The sequence below is a fragment of the Thunnus maccoyii genome, chromosome 23, assembly GCF_910596095.1.
Source record: "Thunnus maccoyii chromosome 23, fThuMac1.1, whole genome shotgun sequence".
NCBI classification, from domain to species: domain Eukaryota; kingdom Metazoa; phylum Chordata; class Actinopteri; order Scombriformes; family Scombridae; genus Thunnus; species Thunnus maccoyii.
The window spans coordinates 23,613,329-23,640,146 of NC_056555.1; the positions used below are offsets into that span (position 1 = coordinate 23,613,329).

Below are 26,818 nucleotides of genomic sequence, written 5' to 3' on the forward strand. Positions count from 1 at the left end.
TCTCAGATGGGAGGGGTTGGACTTCAGAGCTGAGACCAGAGAAGCACAGCTGGTCTCTGACAACCTGCAGAGCCACAATCTGAATAAAGAATAAATGATGTAGATTAAAATCCATTTATAATCCAATCAGATGTCTTCAGGTTTTAAATGTGTAGTTCAACATTACTATGTCCTCATCAATCAGCTTTTCTCTAAAATGAGCAGAGTAACTTTGTGTTATTGTGGATCATCATGGTGTCAGCCTTCTACAGACATCATCCAAATGTCACCACAACATTCAGACACATATTCATGTCAACACTGATTCATTAGATTAGATTATTTTTTAGTTTGAACATGTTAAAATAACAAAATAAAATAAATAGGCAGCAAAACAAAAGAAATAAAAAATAACAGCAAACTTTCAGTAAGCAACACAAATAATAACCATTCAATGGAACTTTTCTAGTCCTACCCCTTTTTATAATTTATTAATAAAATCAAAGCCAAAAAACATTCAAAACAACACAAGAGAATAAAGATAACTTGCATAGAACCAATAACAACAAACAAAAACAACACAAGTCAAAAAGACACTCTGTACCAAATCATATTATTCCAGACCACCTCTTTGTTCATCCATTCTATATCTGTTCAATATGTTATTTTTAAAGATTTGTTTAAACTTACTTAATGTTCTACATGTTTTCATTTCTTCATTATAGTTGTTCCATAGATTAACTCCCTTTATTGTGATAACAATGACAATAACAACAATAATAATAATAATAATAATAATAATAATAATAATAATAATAATAATAATAATAATAATAATATTTATTGAGTTGACTTCCATGAGTTCATTCATAAAATTGATTCATAAAATGCTGATGAACTCAGTCAAGTCTGAAATTAGAGGATCAATATGAAATCAGACATGTTGAACTACACCTGTTCATTATTTATTACATGACCTCCTTCTTACTGTATTTGGTAGTTTAGTAGGTTTGTGTAATTAAAACATGTTATTGGTGGCAGTAATGATTCCTCCTGTCCATACTGACTGTGAAGTGGTCTCTTCCTAACACAGCTACACTGTAGGAAATAGTTCATAAGTTCAGCTGAAGCTGATATGAGGCTTTGACAATTTGGTAGACTCCCACTTGATTTATCTGACTCAAAGTTACAGACTATTTAGTTCAAAATTCCCTCTTTGAGTTATGATCCCTCCACTGCAGCTCAGCAAGGAAACACTGAAGAAACACAAAAATACTTACTTGATATGTGTAACTCAGACTGCTGAAGACTCATATTAGTTTAAACTCATTTTTCAAATGAATCAAATCATCAAATCATTTTTACACAGAATAAGACTGTGGATTTTAAATTTAAATTCTACAGATTTGTGCTCAGGGAAATACCGAAAATGTATTAACCAAACATGTGAACTTCAGTGAAGGATTTGAATTGAATATATAGAAAAAACTGCCAAAGCTACAGCCAGTAAACTGACCTCAGAGTCTCCAGTCTACAGTTTGGACTCTCCAGTCCAGCAGATAGAAGCTTCAATTTTGAACCAGTCGGATCTCTATTCAGGAAGTTTGCACTCAGGCCGTAAGTCAGATCACTCCTCAGGAGGTTTCCACTCAGGTCAAGCTCTCTTAGATGGGAGGGGTTGGACTTCAGAGCTGAGGCCACAACTTCACAGTGAGTCTCTGAGAGTTCACAGCCAGAAAGTCTGTAATGACACATATATTACAACATATGTTATCATGAAAGAGGACACTTTTTATTTACTTCCTGCATTTGATGACAAAACAGTTTGACATTCCCTATTTTGATTAACATTTGCTTTTCATATCAGTGATTAAGCTCATCTTTTTTAAAAATATATTTTTTTTTTTCTAAGGCATTTTATTCCTTTAATGTAAAGCGACAGTTGAGAGATAACAGGAAACAAGAGGAGAGAGAGAGAGAGAGGGAATGACATGCAACAAAGGTCAGCCACCCGAATCAAACCACTGATATTGTGATTATATGACATGTATCTTAACCAGTAGGCTACCAGAGCACTCCTAGTTCAGCTAATCGTATCTCACTGTGCTTGGATGAAACAATAATTCTCATCACTCTCTCTCATACCTGCAGACTTTTAATCTTTGTTTTGCTTTAATCTTGCAGATGAAGGGAGAGAAAATGGAGTTACATTGAGGCTTCCATAATGTGCTCAGTCTGTCTGTGTGATCTGATCCCATGTCTGTCTCCACAAAGTCAGCATGAGGACATCTTGATAAGAAAAACATTTTTACTGTCCACTATTTTTAATTTTTAATTTGACTGCAGTATATTTTTACTCAGTTCAGCTCAGTGAACAGTTACAGTTGAGAAAGATCATCTCTCATTGCTACCTGCTGTTGTCAGGTTCACATCCATAAGCGGCAAAATTTAGTGACAGTTGACAAACACAAATGAAACAAATGGCTTGACAATATTAAACCTGTACATAATCAAATATTAATGTAATTCAATATTTAGATGTGCAGGACAGACGACTGCATGATGTTTAGTTGTCAACATTCTTTTCTGAGAATCTGAAAAACTGATTCAGCACAAAAACAATTAACAAACCAATAAGGTTGAATTATTTTCATCATGATGTCATCATAAAGATGTTATCAGGGTGTCAGCATTAAAATATAACATTGATCTTTAATGTGTATAAGATCTCTTTAAACAGTCTGAATTCTACCATTCTGCTCTTATATATTCATCAGACCACTGTGCATTTCCTGCTACTACTCTTCTCTACACCAACAAGAGAGAAAACACCTGAGAGTTTCTTTCTGTGACTAACAGAATATAAGAAAGACTTAAAAACAAGACTGTGTAACACGACTTCCCTCTTTAAAATAAAAAGTTGAATTCATGAGAAATAAAGGGCACCATTGTTCGGTTCAACACACTCAGGGGTTTTGTCTCGTATGACCAGTAGTTTACGGAGGCTAATGTTGGTTAATGTTAGCAAACTTTAGATATTGTTGTATAACTGACATTATACAACAGGTAGTTCTGACCAAGCAATCTAATTGGTCAACTAGACATTTAGAACGTGCTCAAATCAGCATGACAGCACACTGAAGCTGAAATGATAGTTTCTGCGTCCGTGAGGGTCCGTGTGACGTAAATTTCATCAACTTGCTCAAATGAATAATGCCTCATCACTCTTATCATATTGCTGGCCAAGTTTTATATACATTAATGTAAAGTGTTAAAAGTTAAACCCTCTTTGTTCATTTAAAGAAGAAACAGAATCCTACATTAAAAAATTGTCTACCTCATGCAATAGAAAAGCTGTGAAGACTATAAATTTGTGCTCCAAATTTAATGAACTAATATAATTGTAATGTGTACATTTATTTTTTATATCTTTATTTTCTACTGCACCATTTTCATTTCATATTTATCTGTAATCCCTGGCGTTGTATATTTGTTTGTTCTATATTTCTGTTATATTACTCCATTTATGTTATCTGTATGTGATATTGAAGTTGAATGAATAAAAATATCACTCCGTCGTTCATTAGAACTGTAGACCGTTTATGTGCTGTGTTGCTTTGCTAGTGTCTTTGGGTTATTTTGTTTTGTGGGGATCTGCAGTGAAACCCCAGAGCGGAGTTTTGAGTTTTCCTCCTTTTATGTTTGTGAAACTGGATTGAACTGAACTGATTAGGGGTTGTGGGGAAAACAAAACGGACCCTTTACCGAGTGGATTGAACTCTGAGACTGTAGGACGAGTTACACACACACACACACACACTGAAAAACCCGAACCCTTCTCCACTCGTTATCGTTAACCGGCTCCCCCATAAACAGTAAAACTGAATCATTTTCCCTTCAGTTGAGTTTATCTCAGCTTCCACTCCGGCATCCTCCATCAGCTGTGCCGGTGAGTCGGTGACACGGAGCTACTAGCTTAAAAATGTCTGTGAAGTTTGCGGACGTAGCCGCTAAATCTGTCCATGGATTTTTTTTTTTCGGCGGATATCTTAGTTACAACAGGATTGAGCTAGCAGAGCAGTTTTGTGTTTATAAATGTCGTATTTATTCAGTTTGGGAAATGTCGCGATCTCTAGAAAGCATTAGCTCAAGTTGGCTGGCTGACTCAACAGGGACTAGAAATCGTCTCTGTTGCTTGGTCGTTACTAAGGGTCAGTCTACTTGCTGGAGTAGTAAACTAGGTTTCATTACATAGCAGTCTAGTGACGTGAGTGATTGTTTTCCAGGTATTAGTCATATCACTATGTATTTCCATAGAAACGGATATAACACAAGAAAAAAGTTTTTTTATTTTTAGAGCGAACTGCCTCACAATATAAATACATTTTGTTAACATCTTTTATTTTGTTGGTAAATGTTGTATAATCGCAATATTACCCTCGAGGGTGTGATTTACCGTCATTGTTGACACGACAGTGATGCGGTAAGCATCACGTGTAATATCACTTAATTACTGAATCAGTTTGGTGATTTGCTGATCCCTCGTGCTCACTATGAAATGACTCAGAAATCATTAAGAAAAAAAGATGAGGAAAGCAAATCTCTCTGACTTCAGAAATCACCTTTGGAAAATGATACAGATCTTATTTTAAACTCTTAATCATAGCAGTAAAAACAGTGTCTGTCTGATTATATATTATTTGCAGAAGCTTCTCATGTAATAATAACTTCACTACATTCACTGATAGCTGTAAAATACTGATATATGTTCTGTAATAAAACCTCAACCACAACCTCTAAAGTCCTTCATTTGTTTTACCAGGTTTGAATGACGCCTCCGTCACCCAAAGGAAGATAAATAGAAGAAAAGACTGTAAAATCCAATAATTACTAGAAATAAATACAATAACTGTTTTCATTAACTTAACAGCTATAAACTTAAAAATCAACATTATTTACACTCACAACATTTGAAACAGCTCAAGAACATCTGAGATTAAATATAACTGACATATTATTTCAGCTATGAACAAGTGGAGCACTATTTTAACAATAATAAGAATTTTATATTATTTATATTTGTAGAACTAAACTACTAATCTGCACTGATTTATAATGTTAATCACATCTGGACTTACAGAGCCTTTCTGCAGTTCCTCACAGCTGGGATCAGTCTCTGTCGTCCCCCCTCTGATGTGTTGTACTTCTGCAGGTCCAACTCATCCAGAACCTCCTCTGACATCTGCAGCATGTAGGCCAGAGCTGAGCAGTGGATCTCAGAGAGTTCCTTCTCTGATCTGTTCTCTGGCTTCAGGAACTCTTGGATCTCCTGATGTACTGAGAGGTCGTTCATCTCCATCAGACAGTGGAAGATGTTGATGCTTCTGTCAGGAGAGATATTGGACATGTTCATCTTCTTCAGGTTGTTGATGACTCTCTGGATGATTTCTGGACTGTTCTCTGTCTGACCCAGCAGGCCTCCTAAGAAACTCTGGTTGGACTCCAGAGAGAGGCCATGAAGGAAACGCACAAACAGATCCAGGTGGCCGTTTTTACTTTGGAGAGATTTCTCCATGGCTCTCTTCAGGAAGTCATCCAGAGATGAGTTACTGTAGTCTTTTACCAGGAAGTCATCCAGGAATGAGTTACTGTAGTATTCTCCCAGGAAGTCCTTCAGTACCTCTGTGTTGCTGTTGGTGTAACAGTGGTACATGTAGACTGCAGCCAGAAACTCCTGAACGCTCAGATGAACAAAGCAGTAAACTGTTTTGTGGGAGATCAAATTCTCTCTTTTGAAGATCTCTGTACAAAATCCTGATAACACCGAGGCCTCTTTGACATCAAGACCACACTGCTCCAGGTCTTTTTGGTAGAACATGATGTTTCCTTTCTCCAGTTGTTCAAACGCCAGCCTCCCCAGCTTCAGAAGAACTTCACTGTCAGCCTCCGTCAGCTCCTGTGAACTCGTCTCCTGTCCTTCATCATACTTGTCCTTCTTTCTCTTTGTCTGAACCAGCAGGAGGTGTGAGTACAGGTCAGTCAGGGTCTTGGGCAGCTCTCCTCTCTGGTCTGTAGTCAACATGTGCTCCACAACTCTAGCAGTGATCCAGCAGAAGACTGGGATGTAACACATGATGTGGAGGCTCCTGGATGTCTTGATGTGTGAGATGATTCTGCTGGACAGCTCTTCATCACTGAATCTCCTCCTGAAGTACTCCTCCTTCTGGACGTCAGTGAAGCCTCGTACTTCTGTTACCCTGTCAACACATTTCTGATCTAGGATCTGATTGGCTGCTGTAGGTCGGGAAGTTATCCAAATAAGAGCAAAGGGAAGCAGATTCCCCTTGAAGAGGTTTGTCAACAGCACATTGACTGATGACGTCTGTGTGACATCAGACATGACCTCATTGTTCTTGAAATCCAGTGAAAGTCTGCTTTCATCCAGGCCGTCAAAGATGAACAAAACTTTACAGTCTTTAGACTCGAGCTTCTCTGCTGTGACCTTCTGTAATGTTGGATGGAAAACATGGATCAGCATGAGGAGACTGTACTGCTTATCTTCAATCAAGTTCAGCTCCCTGAATGAAAGCGGAATCACCAAACTGATGTCTTGGTTTTTCGAGCCCTCTGCCCAGTCCAGAGTGAACTTCTGCACTGAGAAGGTTTTTCCAACACCAGCGACACCGCTCGTCAGAACAACTTTGATGATGTGTTTCTGTTGGTCGGGTAAGACTTTAAAGATGTCGTGGCACTTGATTGGAGTGTCATGGTGGATCTTCATCTTGGAAGCTGTTTCAAGCTGCCTCACCTCATGTTGGGTATTAACCTCTTCACTCTTTCCCTCTGTGATGTAGAGCTCAGTGTAGATCTTGTTGAGGAGGGTTTCACTCCCTGCTGCATCAGTTCCTTCAGTCACTTGTTGATATTTCCTGCTCAGATTAAACTTATATGTATCTAAGGCCTTCTGCAGTCCACTATCTGCTGAAAGAGAAGAAAAATATAGATTTGAACAACTATCAATATGTTTACATGCATTTATGTAACCAGGTTACACGGAGAAACCATGTTACGTGTGTAATTGGGGTGTAACACTGCCACAAGTGTGAGGGGAAGAGTAATATATAGATATCTAAATTGTATGGCTTAATACTAAAAACCCTTGCAAGGTTAAACCTCTGATTAACTCTATCCCTGTTACCCATACTTTTACTCTGGTGCCATGTGTAGTTTCCTGTAGGGAACACTGGTCAGAAAACCTGTGGCAGCCATGATCACAAGTGTAGGGGTGTGGGCCAGGGAACAACAGAGAGAATTGTTTGGGGCAGAAAAAGAGAAAAGCAAAGGGAGAAATGCTTCTGGAACGAGACAGAGGAGATCTGTAAGATCCTGGCTGTCTTCAATAGATAAAAAAGGCATTTAGCTCCTTTTTTATGGTGATTTCTCATCCATGTGGAGATAAAAGGAGATTCTGTGAATTGAGGACTATAACAATTGTGCTGAGGACTGGAGATCAACTCTAGGTCGGACCCGTTCCCTGTTCTACATCCGGCGAGTTTGATTCTATTGGACCCTTTTTCTTCTTTTTTGCAATACGTTGCTGTTCCTGATTCTATTCTTTTTCTGCATTTTGAAGGGAGGACATATACATCCATTTTTGGTTTTTTGGGACATTTCACTTGGACTATGTGAGCAGTATAAGGAGTTTTTTCTTTGAGTTGGACTAACATTGGACATTCAAATGGATGCTTAATGTGTGAATTTATTCCGTTTTCTTGATAAATTGTTGTGTTTGCATACATTTAAGTTTCCAATTAGTACATTTGTTTGTCAGCGTCAAGAGAGCTTTAAAGACATCCAAAACCAAATATCCTCATTTAACCTGATTGTATAAAAGGCTTGGACATTTATGGGTGCTTATCACTTTAATACTCACATTATCAGGCCGTAAGAGATGACGTATATTTACTGCGCTAGCATTTGCCATTGTGTGTGGGTGAAAGGAGCGAGTGCTAATGCGAAGGTGTATCATGTTGTGGTTAAGTTCACTCACCTGTAACGACCCATAAGTCTTTTTTTGAGCATCCTTATTTTGCCTGTGTGGTCCAGTGGTATTCCCGGTATTGAGTCAATGACGAGAAGTAAGTGTCTCATAAGTTTAACTACATATTTACATGTGTTCAGCGTGATGAGCGATACTTCCGGTGTTGTTACGATGCTCATGCAATAATTTTCTGGAGGAAGTATTAAGTTAGTTACGGTAATCTTTCATATGTTTAAGTTAAAGTAGTACTGTTTACACTGTTGTGACGAGTTAACTTAATAACACCTCCATTTAGGAAAATGTCCGTGGTGTGTGGTCGCCATTATGTAGTACTTTATTTGATCAAAGGGTGTCGCCATTATACTTTGTTATACTTTATGTGACTTGGTCAGTGATATATATGAGAAGTTTGTTTATTTCGCTGAGGAGTATTCTCATCTGTATGTAACTCAGGTATTATTCTGTTAAATGGGGACTGCAATGCTTTGATATATTTATGTTTAACTGAGTCTCAGTGGCACCATGGGTGTATATATTTCTTTATTCATGCTTAACTGTAATTATGACCTGTTGCGGTCAATATGACAGTGCCTAATGGTGATTTATTTGTTATTTCAGACTGATGACAGTACTGGTGTTGAACTGCCGATAAACACGGCTGGACCACAGCACAGTTCAGAGAAGCAATTACATCTCTTCATCCTCATTCCTGTATCCTGACCGATACACCATCCTGTTTACTGTCAAACCCTAAACGAGCTAGCCCTGCCTAATAAGCTCTCTAACACTGATCTTAGTAAATAGATCACAGGAGCTCTCTAATTGTAATTGTAACTAAGTTTAAAACTTAAGCTGATTGCTACAGGGGTAACGTGTTAACATGCACAGTACTGGTTACTGTAAATTTATGTGTACAAGCAACCAATCAGTGATCAGATTTCTCCTCTACACTGACCTTATTCTCAAAGCATGACTTTCTTATTTTATCAGTATTAGTGATAGAAGACATTTGTTAGTCCTTTGTTCTGTTTTGCTCTGTGTGTCTGAGTCAAAACTTTTCCTCGCAGCATGAATGTGTCTGAATTCAACAAACAGTAAAATGTTACGTGGTGGAAACTGACTCATTTAGACTTCTAGAGGACACTTTGTATTTGTTTAAGTTTTAGTTGGACTTTAAATACAAGGATAAATCACTCTGTAATGATCTCTCCTTTCATTCAGCTGCTTCACTTTCCCTATCTACAGCGTTTTATTAAGTACATGTTATATATTTACATGGCAGAGAAATTGACATTCTCCAGGAGAAATCTACCTGTTGAAAAATTTTAAATAATAATGCAATAGATTTAATTTGTACTGCACTTTTCCTTCTGATCCACAACTCCAATTACAGTAACCAATAACAGTTATTTTGTAGGACCACCCGTCAGAATTACGTCACTGCCCACCTGACAAGAGTTCATTCATGTTTTCCACAGTTGTATCCACAATCTTTCAATAATCCAATGACAACCCCCAAAATACCCGCACAGTGTGAAACCAGCCTCCAGGAAGTCCTGTATGTTTCAGAGCCGCTAACGTCTGTTGGTCAGTGGAGGAGATATTACCAGATTTAACGTGGGCATCAGCTTATGTAGTTTTGTTTGCATCATTGTATGATTGTTTAGTCTGACATCATGTGTATCTGTCACATTACTTTTGAGCACTATGTGTTAAAAGGTCTTTATCTCCCACACAGTTCTTTCTATGTTGACGTAAACCTACTGAAATTAAAGCTGAGACTTTAATGTGGTATCAGTTATACTATTTTAAATTGAATGTGCTGAAGCACAGAACCTGAAGAAGTGAAAAATTGTGTAATTGTCCAAATACTTACTGTTTGGACTGAATCTAAAATTATGAAAAATATAAAGACACAGGCTGTTTCTCCTCACAGATCTGCTGTCTGGATGTGATGTCATGTTTGTATCTTCCTGTGACCTTCTGCTCATGAGCCGATGTTTGACAACTCCCTCACCAGATCATTCCTGGTAACTGACAGAACAACTTTGTGTGGAAAAGGAAAACCAGGATCCAGGGCCGGACTGGCAAAATCATTCAGGCCGGGAAATATAGCACGAAATACAGTCCCAGTCAGGCCACTTTCTAAGCGGGGAGTCTGAGGGTCCCCAACTAGGAACATTTTAGTTACAAATACTGTGAATAACAAACTAATGAGCCAACATCTGCTTAGTATAATGTACTGTTATGAACCTCAAATAAAACCAAAGGTGCACATCAATAAGGAGGGAGACAACACATGGACTAACTTTCGACCAATAGTTATTAAATAATAAATAACTAAATAAATGACTAATATACTAACAAAATAGAAAATGTCTTGTACCTGCAGGTTGCTCTGAAGTAGTGGGCTTCTGTACTACTGTGGCATCAGTGCTACTCTCTCCACCTTCAAAAAGAAAAAAGCAAAAGCACAACACACCAGATCTTTTAATGTACCAATATAATACAGTTAACAACTCTCTCCATCTATTCAAAGAACAGAGCAAGAGCACAATACCCTCCTCAGTTTACCGATATACACTAACAGTTACCCATCGAAGGTTAAAATAGCCCTTTAACCAACACAAACATTAAATAACACAGATCTTTAACTTTCAACAAATTACAGTAGCTTGAATAGTGACAGAAGACGTTGTGTTGTCTCAATAATTTTCAATTATGAGCTCAAAGTATGAACTCACTGACTGAGATTTTCACCAAAATGCATTAATTTTCAAATATTCACCACATTAACTAGACTAGATATGCCAATTATGCCATCCATGTATTTGAGGAAGTTAAGGGAACAAACACGTTTATTATTGATTATCCAGTTTCTTGGCAGCTTTAACATTGTCAGGAGACGATGATGACGCATCGCTAACATTAGCTATGTTAGCTAGGTAGCTAACGTTAGCTAGCTAGGAAAGAGGGAAGAGTCCCGCTGCCAGTCCGGGCCTGCCATGACCATCTTCTGGAGCAGGCCCTGAGAGGGACCTGGAGGCCACACCAGCACCGATATGACCCAGTCAAACTTTACCCAAAAAAGCAACATGGGGTTGCTGCCATGCTGGCTCACTGGGGTTTGTTGCATTGCCAGTCAGATGGTGGATGAAGGTAAAGGTCTTGGTGTTCAGACTCCAGACCACCTTCATATTCACTTGAATGAGAAAGTGTGTCCAAACTTTTGACTGGTACTGCAGGTCTGCTGGTCTCATTGAAGAATGACGTTTGCAAGTACTGGACATATTACATAGTAATGTTTTTTTAAGTGATGTACTTATTTTGAGGATCTCAGAATTCGAATAATTTATTGATTTTTAGTTTTTATCCTGAGAACTTTTGATCACAGTATGTTGAATTATTTGGTACTGTACAGCAGCAGCTGTGTGTGTCCAAGGCAAATTTCCCGCTGAGACAATAAAGACTTATCTTATCTTATTTGTAGCCAAGTATGAAGTGGTTGAGATAAGTTCTAGAGGCTGTAAAAAGTTCTTTATCTCATTATCTCTTCTGGGTCCCCAGTGAGAAAGTTCAAGTATCTTGGGCTCTTGCTTCCCAGTAAGGGTAAGATGGAGAGTGAGACTAACAGATGACTGGTTGCAGCAGCAACAAGGATGCGGCAGGTAAAAACAGGAACACAGTTGTTGTGTTTTCATGTTGTGAGCCAGTTAACCAAATTTATTTTAGCTTGTGAGACATTTAAGAAATATTCTTTATCCTGCTACTTTTTGATGGTGGTACCATAAAGAACGATAAATCAATCTCTAACATTATTTCTACATATTTTTGTTAACACATTACTATTAATAGAACACTGTAACTCATAACTCATGTAATAATTTATGAAATGCATGTGACACTGACTTACCTTTTGGTCCAGAGCTGGAGTTTTGTAAACACTGCACCAGATCATTCCTGTTGATCTTTCCTAAAATCTTCATGGTTACCTGCAGAGCTCCAGGATCCTGATATTTCTGTACCATTAGATCCACTGTGTCCCGCCTTGCTGCTTTCTCCAGCTGAGCCCTTGGGATGCCTTCTGGGTTCAGGAGCCACTTGAAATTCTCATATTCATCTTCTTTTAATTCCTGCAGAGTTTCCCAGAGGTCCTCTTTAAGCTTTGCCATTATGGCCTCCTGCTGAAAATAAGAGACATTTTAAATAGGAAGGACATGTATTCAGTTCTCATCTCATGACACTTTACCAGTATGATTTTGGAAATGTGCATGTTAAATGTAAATCATCTACTGTTTGAACAAACAGATCACAACTTTGATTATTTTCATAGTTTCAGTTTTTCACCACTGAAAACTCATGACAATCCACATTATCACATGAATTCCAGCTGAATACATTTACATCCTCTGTGAGGAAGCAAACAACAGACTTTTTGCTGCCACGTTCCAAGTGTGAAGCTTTTGGTGTCTGTATTTCATATCAAATGAGTACATCTCATTTTTATTGTTGCACTTTCGGTGGGCAGTATCATGTTTTTATGAAGTGCTGCCCTCTGCTGGTATTACAGCACATTTAAGGATAAACTTTTATATTTTTACCTCACATACCTCTACAGGAGTTCATGAATGTTCAGCTGATAACGTTGGACGCTGAGAGGAGCTGTTTGTCCTGCGAAAACCTGAAGGGAAAATAATGATGAGATACTACACTTCACCATTTTCATTCCTGGTGCTTAAACTGGGAGGTCAGAGGTCAGCTGCTGATCATGAGCCAACAGACATACAGTGTCTTTCTCAAGGACAATTCAGAGTGAAAGATGCTTGTCAACATTATGATTTGAGGAACCACTGAACCTCTTGTATCATCTACTAGTGCTGCTACAGTTGTTGGTGATAAACACTCATCCTGTTTCCTCTGGTTGAGCTAGATGCCAAAACCTGCAGGAAAGTTTATTTATACAGTAAATTTCATACATAAAGGCAGTTTAAAGTGCTTTACACAATATATTGAAGTAGAGAATAATGACTGTCTGCTGTTTTCACAATTCCTGGAGTCCACTCAACTTCTTCAGCTAAACACCAGGAAAGGAAGAAACTGTGGCTGCACCTCACAGCAGGTATTTTTGCTCTTTGATTGAAATGTCTCTGAACAAGACACTGTTGAAGGATGCACCCTCTTACTGCCTTTCTTGGAATGATCTTCCATTATACAGTTTTTTAAAATTGTAATATATATATATATATTACAATTTTATGTGCCCTTCCTCACAGTTTTGGCCAAAAGTAGGATCACTATTTTCTACGCATCCAATCTCATCACTATGACCTCCTCAGACACAGAATCTGTAATATAGCTGGCGTCATGAATGCATAACTAAAAGAGCACTAAAGCCATACAGAATTTCTTTCCTATAACATTGCCGGATTCACTATAGATAGTTTAAAAAACAGGATTGAAATCAATGCAGCAGAACCAGAGATATTATTTTTTATTCCACACGTTCTTCTTTCATGTCAAAACCTGGTGCCTACATTACCCACAATGCAACTCAATTCACTCTACTGTACTGATTCAGGTGTGAGTGTCACAGGTTTAACTCCTCCAACTGGCCTGAAATCATGTTTCAAAAAACAGTAAATAAACTGCAGAAACACTGCAGCTGACAGAAAGAGGAGGTCATATTATACAGAGAAATATTAGTTTTTTTCTGAATAAATGTTCATTTGACTTATAAAAAAGGAAGCTAAAGGTCAACGAGAATGCTGAGCTTTAAAGTTTCATCAGGAGTCATTAATAAAACCATCAAACACATCATGTTAGGAAAGTAGTTTAAACACACACACAAAGGGCGACCATTTACTGCATACTGCCGATAGAAACTGAGTACAATCAGCCACCGTCAGTAATTAACACAAACACATATTAGACTGTCAAACCAATAACTAACAGCAGTCAGCGTCAGACAACCTTATCATACTTTCACAGCTACCTGCTGTTTCTGTAGTGGTGACAAAATGTTAAAGATGTACATAGTAGCAGTGAATTAAACTGAAACTCCCTGCGCTCTCCGGGGAAAGTATTACGCCAAACTTCCTCTAATAAATATGACATATTAACAATTCCTTACGTGTCCGCAAAAACACATCATTCTAGAAACACAAGATAAAAGGCGTCATATGTCGACAGTCTTCTTGTCAACTCGACATTAATTTAATCCATAAAGATAAACTATATTTGTGAACAAACTTTACATTTTGGATTTTGTCGCCTCAACTCGCCACCAGCCTCCGTTGGTTAGCTGCACTATTTTAGTGGAAGAAGACGGTGGGAATGAGAGGCGAACAGTTTCAAGAATTACATTTCTCACTAAAATACGTGCTGGACGGTGGATCAGATACACGCAGAATTAAACACCGACTCGTAACATTGTTAATTCACCGTCCATCGTGTGTGACGGTATTTGAGGATTTATTTCGGTCGTTATAGTCACTTTGCTGCTTCACGTTTGGTGCTGGACTACGGAGAGCCCCTGGGGTCACATGGTAGAAAAAAACTCGATGTGTAAATCCGTACTGGACAGAGCGCACCTTCACTATTTGCATGAGCCAAAACTAAAGACTCAGGACAATATTAAACATGTTTGATTTGATCGGAACGTCAAGACGAGATAAAGACTGAGTTGAGACGCTCGGACTGAGTTTTTTGACCACCTTACACCAAACGGTGGAAATGACGGGAGCGCGCCACAACTCTGGCAAAACTCTCATGATTTTATTCCGACATTGGAAATGTGTCTGCGACAGTGACATCTTTTGAAAAGTCGTTTGGTGTGAGGCCGACATGAGTCCTTCTTTACTGACTTCTCTCTATTTTAACCGAACCAGCGTTACATCACTGTAAGGACGCAGAAACCAGGAAAAGAAAAAAGGAAACAACGTTTGAAGACGTCAACGCTGTAATTTCATATTTTTCTGACACAGTTTAATCAACTAAACAATGAATCAGAAAAATAATCATCAGATTGATCAATAATGCCAGTAATCATTATTTACAGCTCTAATATTAACACTCACCCTGCCTCAGACTGTTTTCCTCCTTCTGCTCTGTTGACTTTAAAATGGAGTCTGAAGAACAGACTGAATACTTTCACTTTCAGTGTTCCTCCCTGTTTGTTCCTCCCGCCTTCTTCTTTACCGGAAGTCACACGTGTGTGTGTGTGTGTGTGTGTGTGTGTGTGTGTGTATGTGTGTGTGTGTGTGTGTGTGTGTGTGTGTGTGTGTTTCAGATTTAGGATCAGTTAATTGGGGACAGAAACCATCTCTCTGTATAAAACAAGGAATCTCTGTCTGTCTGTATGTTTGTTCTTCGTATATCATATATCTGAAGCAATTTCACTCCACTGGCACTTTAGTGATTTTATCAACAAGATAACAAAATAAAGCAACTGCACAGAAATAACGGAATAATGCTTCAAATATAAATAAGTGGCTTAATGGGGTTTCAGTGCATCCATGTGAAGTCGTTAACATACTGTCCTATTTCATCTGAACCAGACATCACACTTAAGGAAGAAGTTCTGTCACATATTGTAAGAATAAAGTGGTTTGTATGTTTAGAAGAGGACATGGTTTAATAACGGTCATAAAGATAATATATATTTATATAATTATGATTTTAACAGAGTGCTCACCTGGACTTTTATTTTATTATATCCATCACATCTGTTATATTTCACTTTCATATTTTGATCATCTTTAAAGTATTGACTGTATATACTGTTACATATGTATCTACATTGTGTAAATGATCAATAAACAATTTATTTTAACATACATGGACAATGTGTCCAAACAACCCACAGTGGAAATATGAAAGAGTAAAGGAGGCCGATTCTGCATCTTGAGACAGTCGTCTATAGAGTCTGAGCAGTAAACACTAGTGGAAACAGCGTCACATTATGCCCAAAAAAATATGTTATCACATTATTTTCCCTCTCACATATCAAAGTGTAATTTTCCAGAAGTATTTTCTAGCTGACAGAAGCTGCTGCCTGGACTTCAGCCTGATATGACCTGTATGACCTCATCATCAAAATACTTTAAACCTGATGTCTTCACATTATTTTGTGTGCAAACAGGTCAGTTGTGGATGTGGCCTGCTGTGACTGCAGGCTCAGTCACCAAAGACTTCAGTTTGTATTGTATTATTATTATTTTATTGTATAATCTGAACTGTGTATTAAATAATATTTAAACATTGGAAATGAAACATGAAAGGGAACAATTGCTTCTTAAAATATAAAAATATTTCAGTCTGTTGAGGCTTAAATTAAACTCAGTCACTTGGTCTCCATTTATTTGTTGTATAAAATTATTATTGAATTCACTTGATAACTTTATTGGTTGATTTAACAATGAAAATGCATCTTAATAAACATATTAATGTTAGTTAAAAAAATAGCATGCAGCACATCACACTACATTGTCAGCTACTATTTAAAATATGCGACACAGAAACACATCATACAAGACATATAAAGCAATAAATTGGGAAATATTAATGTTAATATAAATTTAGACACTAATAGAAACATGAAGAACAGAAGCACAGACATGAAAAGCACAAATAGTTCATAAGATCCTGAACAATAATCACTGTGACTGAATTAAACATCAACTTGTAACAGTCAATCTAAAATAAACACTCACATGACTACAATGAGTGTTCTAACTTTACAACCCATCAGATCAATATTGTCATCAATCGCCTTTTAATTTCACTCCAGACTGAAAAGCGAGGTGTGCATTTATATTATTAGATTATTTGATATTTAAACGGTAAAACGTTTTCTTACTCCACTTCCTGTTTTGTTAGTTATGCTGCTCTTCTGTCATGTCTTAATCTCTTACCTGGAAACTTATTTATCACAAGTTGACAGTTATTGATCACCTCTTTGCTTTGGGACTTAAGTTGTCTCATTTTATACAACAAAAGTAGGTGATCAATCATCTTTCTGTTCTTTCTGTTTATTGAGTTTGAGAGAGAGAAGTTGTTAATGACCAATTTAGGTTAAAAGCAGATGCTGTAAGCTTTTAATTGCCTTTAAATCACAGTGTTATTGTTAGTTACAGATGTGGAAGTTATGTATATAGTGAAGTTATTGGAAGTGATTTGCTGTTAATTGCCATGATTGCACTAAACTATAATGATGTGTGGTGAATGGTGAGGCAGGAGCTGTATGACATGCAGGTGTTACCAGTTAAGGCTCGATGTGCATGTTATCTTTATTAGTAAAGTTAAATACCATATTCTTGTAAAATCTATGGTTAGATCTAATAGTTATTATACATCTCAACTTTTCTTTATGTTGTGCATAGTAGTAATGAAAGATAATTTACATTATTATATGATTTGATTGATAGTGGTTGAACTACTCTTTGCTACTCGTTATTTTTCATCACTTTGGCTGATAAGTTAAATTAGTGATAATTTCCTCAATAACGTGCATAAGAGTATTATTATTTGCAGTTGTTTCACTTGCTATATATTCCTTTTATATGTGTTTCAGAAGCACACACCCTCCTATCCTCATACACCTTTAAATGAGGCAACAATGAAGGTTCAAGTTCAAGTGGAAATGACCAAGTTTGTCATTTAACCCCTAAAACTAAGAAACAGTGACTAATCAGACGTCCTGCAGCAATTCCTCTCTTCACATCAGCAGTCAGTAACCTTGAGATAACCTTCAGATAACCTTGAGCAACAACAAATCTGCCAGTCCTGAAGATTGCATGCTGTTATTTGTCAGCAGAGGGAATGCTAACTGTTAGCTTGTGGACGACAGAGTAACATCAGACAGCTTGATGATCCCTGACTGTTCCAGGATCAGCAGCTTGGACAGCGGTTGTGTCTCTTTGCTGCAGAATGTTGTAATGATCCACCTGAGCTGTACAGGAGAGCAGGAGGAGGAGAGAGACTGGAGACTCTCAAACCTTTATCACACATCAACACATTATTTAACACCAAATACCTTTTCAGTTGATATCAGTATGATAGCTGCTGGACTCAGATAACGTTACAGATTGAAGGATATGAATCTGAATGGCAGCCAGTAGCAGCTATCTGGATAACTGCTCCTTCCTACAACGTAAGGCACTGTGCTGAAATTTCACTGACCAATATCAGTGATAATAACTAATGCAATTTCCATAAAAACATAGATTTCTGTTCTGAGTTGCACCAGTTATGTATATATTTTAGTACAATTCTATCATTTAATACACAGCACTACATTTTTAATTTAATAAGAGTCTATAAATGTTTAATCTAAATAATTTCAAAAACTACTGTCAACCTATCCCAAGAGAGACGTCTTTTCTTACCTTAAAGGAGCACCAGAGTACCTCAGTGATTAGCATGAGTCAGGAACTTTGGTTGGAGTGTATAAAAATACAAACCACTTTTATTTGGTTTTACAAAGCAAGCGTTCTAAGATTACAAAAATAGTAAAATACAAAAATCAAAAATTAAAGAGAGTCTCTAAGAGATCTCAAAATTAAAATCTTTTTAAAAAATGTTTTTAAAATTAAAATCTCAAAATTTTTAAGGCTTTTCACCTCCTCTTCCTTGTATTACCACATATTGTTTAGCTTCACATCTGACAACTTCATGACTTTACATAAAAAGATGAACATTCTGTCACGTATAAGGTACAGAAAACTTTTGTTTTTGAGGTCGTTATCAAAGGATTTCTGCAAGATGCAGGAACACAGCTCCTGTATTGCTTCAGAGTTTCAGGTGGTTGCTTAAGTTTGCCATGTTTGTTTGTACTTTTATGGTCATTTCTAGAAGGGACAGTTCTTAGTTTGGGACACGTTGCACACGTTAAGCAAATTCATCAGAAGCTGGTGCAACACATTATGTTAATTTGTCTCCAACTTGAGTAAAAAACAGTTTAGAAAAGGCCTGAAAGTAGGCCTGAATAGAGTTTGTCTCGGCCACATATAGTGGAACTTTGAAGAGACTCAACGACTGGAAAAATTGCAGTGAAAAACTCAAAACCCATGAGAACAGTCCAGAACATTTTAGGCACATGACATCATGGCAGGAGTCATCTATCGAGTTTAATCTATGAATAACCAAGTGCCAGTGTCTGTATGTTACTAACAGGTAGTTGGTAATATTTCATTATTTATTCATTTTTTGATACATGATTCGTTTGTTAGAGAAATTAATTTTAAATTCTAAAAATAAAAATATATATTTTTGTCTTGAAAGCATTGTGGTGTCTGATGTTTGTTGTCTATATTTTTACTGTAGAATGAGCGAGTGGTGACGAGGCAGCACTGGTGGGGTAATTTGGGTGGAATGTGGTTGGGAGGGGGCATTAAAATGGCTAGAGCCGGCCCTGTTTGAATCTATTGTACAAACATCATAACAATATGTTTGTTTCCAAACAACATCAACAACAACAACAACATAACACTGAGCTGAAAACTTGAGAAGAGCCAGTTTGTAATCTCACTACTCAGCGGGTTTGTTTGGCAAAATCTACACAAACTGTGACAAAATTATGATGTGAGGTTAGAAGAACTGCATGTTCAGGGTGGATATTATTTTCAATCTACACATCACTTTTATGAAATGGACAGAATACATTTGTGACATCATGAAAATACAACTGATGATAATGGAAACTTTTTTCCCCTTATGTTTCCGGTGGGAAAGCTGTGTCACTTTATCACAGGTCACATATTTGTCTTAAAAAAAACTGTTGAGATTGGCAGAAACACAATCAGACCTCCAAGACGACGGCTAGTGGAGGTGAAAGCATAATTATACTTCACATTAGGCTGGTGCTGAACTTCTGGTATAAAAAAAAAAAAAATCATATTTGTAGCCATGTGTGTCTCTTCATGTCTGCTGTTGTGCTCGTCATTTATGGCTTATTATTAATATAAACACACTTATTTAGGACGGTCAAAATGACATCCAGCAGGAAACTGTACTATAAAATATAAGTAGAAAATGCAAAGTAGCTACGTAGACTGAGCTCAAACAAACAAAAACCAACAACAGACAGCTAAAAAATAATGATCCATCTTCCTCTTTCTAAACCCTGTTGCTCTATTTTCATATTAATTCATTAATTCATTTTCTCCTCTATGGTGTGTTTGTGTGAATGCAGCAGTTAAACACGAACAAAAAGGAAATGATCTGACATTCAGAAGCCTTCGCAGGCGAACCATTGCGCTCTGGCGACCACGTCGTTGGCGAAGTCACTGTCTATGTCTTCATATTTCTCCGGAAAAACTCCTGTCATGTAGCACGTCAACGCTCCTAAAGAGAGAGAGAGAGAGAGAAATGTTATTATAGGAATACATGTGTATGTAAAACATCTGTTATTTTCTGTGGCATCTGTAAATGAAGCTTTGTATATATTATTATATATACTGTGTTTATTTACTGATTTCCTACATTTTCCAGAAAGCTTAAGTCAACTTCCAGACAGCATATATTTTTCTGGAAGTTGTTTTTAGGCCACAACTAACAATTAGTGTCATTATAAATCAATCTGATCCAATTTATCCATCAATTATTTGATTTATAAAATGTCAGAAAAAGGTGAAAAATGCCCGTCAGATGTTCTCAGAGTCCTTGTTGACGTCATCAAATTGTCCAATCAACAACTCAAAACCCAAATCCTCACATTGTAGGAGAGAAATTTGGACAAAATTCTTTAAAACGTTACTTAAACAGTTAATATTCTGTCAATTGATTAAGTGATTCATTGTTGCAGCTCTAAATTCTGTTGAAGTTGCACTAAAATGATTTTCTTTCCTGCTGTCCAACCAAATATGGGACCAAATGGGTCAAATAATCAGTATTTTCAGCCAAACAAACTTAATAATAAGGAATTTTTTCATAATTGAAGACACAAATTACAAATTTGAGGGATTGATTTATCAAATATGTAACCAGAAGTTAAGTAGCTTTAAAGTATCTCTGCAATGAAGTTAAGTGTTTATGGTGACTGACAGGAAGAATGAAACTGTTTAATTAGTGTAGTTAGTTCATGTAAAATGTGCAACTTGAACTGTTCACGATTTTCGCAACAATTCAACAAATCACGAGTGATCACACAGTGAGGAAATGGCAGTCGTCCACGTTTTTTACCTTTGAGCTGCTGTTCTTTGCTCCAGTTCCTCTTCCTCATCCGCATGGTCTTGATGAGCCCGACGACGACTCTGACGCCTTGTTCCAAGTGATCCTTGCCGAACGGGTCGTCTTTCACTGCGTGGTAATCTTTATTGAGCTGCACAAAAGAGACACAGAGTCTTCACGTCTGTTTCATTACCCAAAACTGGATGTTTTCTTTATTTTATGGCTCACCAGCTACACAGCACCGTAGTCTCGAGATACCAGACAGACGGCGATCTCCACCGACTGATTGTCTGGGGATTTCTAAATGCTCAGTTGTTGCTTGAACGGCCGCTAACAAACTTACACCCCTTACATTTCGTCAAGGGCATGGCTTATTGGAAATGATGCTCTCCTCTCCATTCTCCTCCACAGTGAACTGCATGTTACCGCCCCAACTCTCTAAATGTTTTCACCCAGTTTTAACAATAAAAGCTGGGAGATTGTTCTCAGTCTCAAAGTGTTTAGACACTGACTGTGAGTCTAACAGCACCCAACCATCATGCACAAGGTCAGACAGACATAAAAATCTGCAGTCTTTGACGACACAAGACACACACCTGAAACGAGGATTTTAAATATGACTAGGAGGTAATGAAATGTTAATTTTATAAGTCTCCCATCTGATCATAATCCATTTTCAGTAGTTTAAAACACTGTAGAAGTCTTTGCACCAATTTAACATTAACTGGTTGAAAGTCAAATTTTCAGACATTATCATTCATTAAACGATTTTTAATTAATTGTCCTGAAATTTAATATCTGATCAAATCATTTCATTTGTAGGTTTTTCACATTTTATTACAAAATAGTCATTAAAATAATTGTACAATATCACAAGGTTTTGAAATTCAGTTACCTTCTAATAAAGTACAACACAACAAGCTTCGTTTGATCACGTTTTTTAACTTATTCCTCATGATGTTCACATGATGAGCAACAAGACTGTTAAGAAACATGAACACCAGCTCCATCAACATCTTTCAACAGTTCAAACTGCTCTGTGATCAGAAGGAGACCTTCACACAATTTAGGAGATAAGAATAATGTTGTGGCCAAATGTGACAGAATATAACAAGATGTAATGAATCACATGGTGGAAAAGTGGTTCTATCATTAAAAATAACAGGATAACAACACTAAGAATCAACACAGACACACCTGCATGAGGCCGAAGCAGTTCGGGTCGCCCTTTCCGAAGCCGTCAGGTCTTAGTTGGGTTCCTGCCTGAGACTGTTTGGAGATGATGGCGGCGATCAGAGCCGGGTGGACTTTGAGTCTGCAGGAGAAAACAGCTAACATGACTTTAATAGTGTTTAATTTACCTCAGTAACAATTAATGAAACCATATCATTAGGACAGTCCTGATCAGGCTACTTATATTTATGTAGTTACATACACAAGATACTGCCTGAGATACAGTATGATGAGATATATATGTATCTGTCCCATTAAAATAACGCTCTCTCAGTACAGACGCAAAAAACTACAAAGATGCAGAAAAAAAACTACAAAAAAACCTATCAAAAAAATGAATAAAATGACACACAAAACTGCTAAAAAGATGCAATATGACCAAAAAGATGCAAAAAAGGCTACAGAGACACAAGACGACCACAAAGATGATGTCTAGTTGAACTAAATACTGAAGTTGCAGCCTCAGTTTTTCCACGAATGTCAGCACCTTCCGGTTCTGCACAATATCACTGAAATGGCGCTGCCCTCACTGTGAATGTTTTTATTTAAATGCAGCAGGTCTGAGTTGTTGTTTTACATACTTTTCTCCTACACTGATGATGTTGTCTTTGTACTTCGACACCTCCTCTTGGTCTCTATCTGCCATCATCTCAGAAGCTTCAACGCCGGTCAGATCTGAAGCAGAGAGTCAGACATGTGACTGTGAAGGTTGTAGTAGTAGTAGTAGTAGAAGAAGTAGTAGTAGTACAACAGGCTCTGTCTCCAGAAGTATATGAACCCAACATAAGATCAGTTAGTTCATCTTAATTATTAGATCAAGATGAAATATCCTTTATGACCATCAATCAGGTGACGTCCAGATGAACGTGGCAGTAAGAAGTTGTTTGTTGATGCAAAGCAACATTTTCTCCCACAAAGTCAGTCACAAGAAAAGTTTGTTTTTGTCAAGATGATCTTTTAATAAGCTCAATGTCATCATGATTTCCCTCCCACTGAAATACTCCTGCAGCTCCTAACAGGAGCCTAAATATAGGCTGTTACAGGCTTTACTTCCCAAGAAAACTGATAAAATGATTTTATTCCTTCTCCTAAAACTAAATTAAAACCTCAGCTCTTCCCATCGACATGGAGGTGAAGTTCCTGAGTATATAAAAGCTTCCTGTCTAGGTGAACTGACCTGTGCCGTGCAGCTGGTTTGCTCTCATTGTTTCCTCAGAAGCTCCTGTTGTGTCCACCTTGGTGATGTCTCCATACTCTGAAACACACAGATCACACTTGTTCAGCACCGTCTCATCACTTAACAATAGACCGTAATACAATAGACCTTAATATCACAGAAACTCACCAACAGTATTTACATCACTGGAAGATTTTACTGAACTAGAGCTGCAACAATTAGCTGATTAATCAATTGTCCACTATTTACATTAATTGCCAATTGTTTTGAGAACTGATTAATTGCTTTGAGTCATTTTTTAAGAAGAAAATGTCCAAATTCTCTGATTTCAGCTTCTTAAATGTGAATATTTCCAGGTTTCTTTAGTCTCTATGACAGTAAACCGAATATCTTTTTTGTGGATAAAACAAAACATTTGAGAACATCATCTTGGACTTTGAGAAACACTGATTCACATTCACGATTTTCTGAACCAAAATAATCAATTAATCAAGAAAATTATCAAAAAAATAATCATTAGTTTCAGGCCTAAACTGAACTATTTTGATCTCTGGTTTAAAAGGAGACTTTACAGTATTTAACTAAAATCCTGACAGGAAACAGTGTTTACCTGTGTATCTGTCATTACCTGCAAAAACAAAACAGAAAACATCAGTTTAGGAGCAAATTATTGTTAAAAAAAAACCTAAATAAAATAATATATGTATAACTAATTATAATAATAAATAATAATAATTATATACTCATTGTTTTCTCAGAAGTTCCTTTTGTGTCCATGTTTTTGATGTCTCTGTTCTCTGAAACACACAGAAGCAATCACACCTGTTCAGCACCGTCTCATCACTTCTAATGACAGTGAAGACGTCATTCTGGTCAGTTCAGAGCTCTACTATTGGTTCTGATTCTCTCAATCGTCCTCGTCTGTTTCTACCCTGATGGGGTGAAGTTATTTTCCTGGAAGTGACATCACTCTAACAGACGTTTGAATCACAGAAACTCACCAACAGTATTTACATCACTGGATTTTACTGAACTAGAGCTGCAACAATTAGTCGATTAATCGATTAGTTGTCCACTATTAAATTAACTAGGGCAGTGCCCGTTCAAAATGTGCCTGTTCGAGATGGACCGATTTCTCAACACCTAGAGAGAGTTGTGCCCCTCCCCTAAACGCCTCTCATGCAGACTATTGGTAGACGCCACAATTTACCCATGTTCCCTAAATGCCTCATGTGCAGAATATCTGGAGACTATAATTTTGAGCTGAGCTGAAGTTGATGGGATGAACTGTAGTGCCTGTTCAAAACATGCCTGAGACATCTTGCACTGTGTCTTGAACATACATACAAAGTTCCTGCATGTGAGAAACGGAAACAGAGCTGAACTCTTTAAACCTTTTTCAGTTCATTCTCTATGGTAGCTCTCATCAGGTACTTGCTGTCACTGTTTCATCTCATATCATGCAGTACTTCACTCATGGTTCTGATGATGTCACTCGTAATTAACAACCCCGCCTCTTTCACATGAACGCGCTTGTAGATGGAAAACCTAGAGTTGACTGAGCTGGGTGATAACCAGCTTCATAGTTCTGGTTATCTGGATGGACAATGTAAGGCTCAGTGAATGAAAAGATAATGAAAAGATGTCCTGGGTATGCTGAACTTGCTTCGTAGTACAGGCCTCAGGTTACTCAGAGAAACCAGGTTATGTGAGCAATCAGGGAACGTGTTAACATGTACAGTAGTAACCTGGTTACTGTAGATCTGTGTGCACAAGCAACCAATCAGTGATCAGATTTCTCCTCTACACTGACCTTATTCTCAAAGCATGACTTTCTTATTTTATCAGTATTAGTGATAGAAGACATTTGTTAGTCCTGACTTTTTGTTCTGTTTTGCTCTGTGTGTCTGAGTCAGAACTTTTCCTCACAGCATGAATGTGTCTGAATTCAACAAACAGTGAAATGTTACGTGGTGGAAACTGACTTATTTAGACTTCTAGAGGACACTTTGTGTTTGTTTAAGTTATAGTTGGACTTTAAATACAAGGATAAATCACTCTGTAATGATTTCTCCTTTCATTCAGCTGCTTCACTTTCCCTATCTACAGCGTTTTATTAACTACATGTTATGTATTTACATGGCAGAGGAGAAATTGACATTCTCCAGGAGAAATCTACCTGGGGAAATAATAAAAATAATTAAATAATAGATTTAATTTAATTTAATTAATTTTTAATTAAACTGCCAGTCGGATGGTGGATGAAGGTAAAGGTCTTGGTGTTCAGACCTCAGACCATCTTCCCTTCACTTAGATGATAAAATGCATCCAAACTTTTGACTGGTACTGCAGGTCTGCTGGTCTCATTGAACCATGACGTTTGCAAGTACTGACTTGATTTCTAAACGTCCGGTGACACGGTTCCACCAGCAACACAGACACACAAACAAGTGATGTATGTTTTTTTAAGGGATGTACTTATTTTGAGGATCTCAGAATTCAAAGAATTTATTGATTTTTAGTTTTCATCCTGAGAACTTTTGATCACAGTATGTTGAATTATTTGGTGCTGTACAGCAGCAGTTGTGTGTGTCCAAAGCAAATTTCCCTCTGAGACAATAAAGACTTATCTTATCTTATTTGTAGCCAAGTATGAAGTGGTTGAGATAAGTTCTAGAGGCTGTAAAAAGTTCTTTATCTCATTATCTCTTCTGGGTCCCCAGTGAGAAAGTTCAAGTATCTTGGGCTCTTGCTTCCCAGTAAGGGTAAGATGGAGAGTGAGACTAACAGATGACTGGTTGCAGCAGCAACAAGGATGCGGCAGGTAAAAACAGGAACACAGTTGTTGTGTTTTCATGTTGTGAGCCAGTTAACCAAATTTATTTTAGCTTGTGAGACATTTAAGAAATATTCTTTATCCTGCTACTTTTTGATGAAGGTGGTACCATAAAGAACGACAAATCAATCTCTAACATTATTTCTACATATTTTTGTTAACACATTACTATTAATAGAACACTATAACTCATAACTCATGTAATAATTTATGAAATGCATGTGACACTGACTTACCTTTTGGTCCAGAGCTGGAGTTTTGTAAATGCTGCACCAGATCATTCCTGTTGATCTTTCCTAAAATCTTCATGGTTACCTGCAGAGCTCCAGGATCCTGATATTTCTGTACTATTAGATCCACTGTTTCCTGCCTGTCTGCTTTCTCC

At 37.3% G+C, this 26,818-nt stretch overlaps 1 protein-coding gene across 1 annotated transcript; it reads right to left on the minus strand.

Annotated features, from left to right (window-relative positions):
* Window positions 1-20,084: 20,084 nt before the first annotated feature.
* Window positions 20,085-26,745, minus strand: LOC121890752 (lysozyme g-like). Its single transcript, XM_042403290.1, has 8 exons — window positions 26,670-26,745; window positions 24,341-24,394; window positions 24,208-24,225; window positions 23,598-23,675; window positions 23,002-23,095; window positions 22,385-22,502; window positions 21,200-21,338; window positions 20,085-20,362 (listed from the first exon to the last, which is right to left on the minus strand). Exons 1-8 carry the CDS (start codon window positions 26,740-26,742, stop codon window positions 20,247-20,249), a joined length of 690 nt encoding a protein of 229 aa, XP_042259224.1. The 5' UTR covers window positions 26,743-26,745; the 3' UTR covers window positions 20,085-20,246.
* Window positions 26,746-26,818: the final 73 nt, after the last annotated feature.

Coding starts and splice junctions, on each gene's coding strand:
- LOC121890752 (XM_042403290.1), bottom strand. CDS start 26,742: ATGAAGATTTTAGGAAAGATCAACAGGAATGATCTGGTGCAGCATTTA. Junction 21,339..22,384: donor ACTGCTTCGGCCTCATGCAG/GTGTGTCTGTGT, acceptor TCTTTTGTGCAG/CTCAATAAAGATTACCACGC. Junction 20,363..21,199: donor CAAAGAACAGCAGCTCAAAG/GTAAAAAACGTG, acceptor CTCTCTCTTTAG/GAGCGTTGACGTGCTACATG.